At 40.7% G+C, this 2,470-nt stretch overlaps 1 protein-coding gene across 1 annotated transcript in view; it reads left to right on the forward strand.

The window, feature by feature from the left end:
* The first annotated feature begins 187 nt into the window (after positions 1-187).
* pgap3 (post-GPI attachment to proteins phospholipase 3) overlaps positions 188-2,470 on the forward strand; it is a 9,633-nt gene continuing 7,350 nt past the window's right edge. The window contains exons 1-2 of the mRNA XM_014013952.1: positions 188-696; positions 1,471-1,568. Of these exons, the coding sequence (XP_013869406.1) occupies positions 417-696; positions 1,471-1,568 (378 nt within the window). The 5' untranslated portion in view covers positions 188-416. The remainder of the gene's footprint in view (positions 697-1,470; positions 1,569-2,470) is intronic.

Raw genomic sequence — 2,470 nt, forward strand, 5'->3', positions numbered from 1 at the left:
GTGTATATATATGTATATATATAAAATTTACAATTTTTTTGACAACAGGATGTGGAAATGCCTGCGCAAAAACCATTGCCTTCAAAATAAAAGAAAACTTTGGCCCACTCAAACAAATCTATCGAATACATGAATAAAAAGGCAAGCTGGTAAATTATAAATTATTTTTCTCATTTCGGTTAAACAACCAAACTCGTTTATAGTAATACAGTCAAATGTTTATGAGAATAAAACGATGACTGGTATAGTTTTATTTTGAAAACAAAAACCGGAAACACCGCTTGACTGTAAATCCCGCAGGGAGGACAGGGGGGAAAACAGTGGGCATCTACAGTAAACTGTGCGGCGCTTCGAGCCCGCTTCGTCGCCACAAATTCGGGATGAGCCCGTGGTAATAAATACGCACCGCTGGCTTAATGCCGCTGTCGTCCCGCAGTGCCTTCGTGAGTCCGGACGGGCCCAAAGCAGCCGCCGCCATGGCCTCTGTGTTCCCCCGCTGCACATCTGTCAGACTCCCCGCTTCGGCCGCTGTCAGCCTGCTGCTGCTCCTGATGTCGGTGAGCACCGTGCAGTCCTCTCAAGGCGACAAGGAGCCGGTTTATCGGGACTGTGTGAAGCTGTGTGTCCGGACGAACTGCACTGGAGCTCGGCTGCGGGGCTTTGAGTCCACCCAGCCGCAGTACATGGCGCTGACAGGTGAGTCGTAGCTGCCAGGTGAGTTAAGCTAACTTAGCTACATCCTATGGCTGCCAACTAACAGGTTGACAGTGTTTCCATGCATCCTGATGGTTTTTATTATCTCTCATCGTTTCTCACGGCTCTTGTGTCTCTTCATTCACTTTCCCCTAATATTTTAGACGCTTAATGGAAATTCTTACAGTTCAAAAACCCATAAAACTAGTTTTTCTCGTCGAGCAAGAAGCTACATTAGTCATGGTCCGTCCTTGTTCATCTAGTATTGTTTGTTTGTGTGGTCAGCTGGATTCAAACGACTTGCCACACGTTGTTGTTGTTGTTGTTGTTGTTGTTGTTGTTGTTGTTGTTGTTGTTGTTGTTGTTGTTGTTGTTGTTGTTGTTGTTGAAAGTGATGACAGAAAGGCCTCTTTTTTCATTCATTTTTGAAAACATTTTAGGGCTTAGTTGTTGTTTTGTATATTTATTTTAAGATTTCCACACAGCAGTGTCATAAAAGTCTTATTTTGTTTGTCTTGTGTTGCAAAAAAAAATCCCTTTTAAGTTGATTTTATAAGTTGGAGAATTGGAATTAAAGCCGATTGGTGTGAGGTTGTGTAATAAAATGGCAACGTAATTTAGATTTAAAAAAATCTGTTGTTTTTTCTTTATTTTATTCTTTTTTCTGAAGAAGAGTGTTTTTTTTTTTCATTCAACAAACTGATTATTTTTTTCATCAGACTGAGCTCAACCACCCGTGCCAACCTTGAAATTTTTCTGTGTGTTTCTGTCTCCCAGGTTGGACGTGCCACGATGACTGCAGATATCAGTGCATGTGGACCACTGTGGGTCTTTACCAGGCTGAGGGTTACAGAGTCCCACAGTTCCATGGCAAGGTTAGTCCCTCTAAGAGGCCTGAAACATGCTTTCACATTGAAAGAAAAACGATTAACGTGTTCGTTTACCTTTTACATGTTTGTACCAGATCGAAAACACACCAGTATATGAATGTTTGAATGTGAAAAGAGTTCATACAACCACACCAGAGCGCTCGGTCTGAAGGCAGTTTATTCTCAGTTCAGCGTTCAGCTCATCAGTTCAGGAAGTCACTTCATCATAACATCATCTTCAGGACCTGACGCTGCCCATTTTTTATTGCGTCATCATAAATGGCCAGGCCACGGCTGAAAGAGAGGTCCTCATACAAGTTTTTCTGTTCTAATGATAATCCAGCGGTTCAATTAAGTGTTGACGGTATGTTCAGGCATGTATCTTATCTATTATTATCTCCTGCCCTGTGTAACTATATTTATAGCCACTCAGACCAGTCTGTACTCAAAATCATCAATTAAATCACACACTAGTCACACAACGGTTCATAAAAATATATCATTATTTACCTAACAAAAGATTATAAAATATGTAGTGCTTTTAAAGGGATCTCCGATTAGTTGTAACATTAGACTTTATTTAATAAACATATATTTTAACTGTAAAATAAAGACTGTAAAAATACTGTAGGCTGTTTAATCTTGGACAATATCTGATATCGAGTCTTTTAAATGAAACCAGAGAGCGTTGACAGAGAGAAGGTAGAAATGACTCAGCCTGGAACTGAAAATATGGATGGAGGACAACAGAGCTGCTTCATGGAAGAAGAACCTCAGCTTAGCCTGTTAGCCTTTAGCATTAGCACCAACGCTAGTGTGAAAAGCTAACAAGTTAAACTGTTGTCCTCCATCCTTATTTTCAGTTCCAGGCTGAGTCATTTCTACCTTCTCCTCTCTGTCAACGCTCT

The sequence above is a fragment of the Austrofundulus limnaeus genome, unplaced genomic scaffold (genome assembly GCF_001266775.1).
Source record: "Austrofundulus limnaeus strain Quisiro unplaced genomic scaffold, Austrofundulus_limnaeus-1.0 Scaffold108, whole genome shotgun sequence".
Classification (NCBI taxonomy): domain Eukaryota; kingdom Metazoa; phylum Chordata; class Actinopteri; order Cyprinodontiformes; family Rivulidae; genus Austrofundulus; species Austrofundulus limnaeus.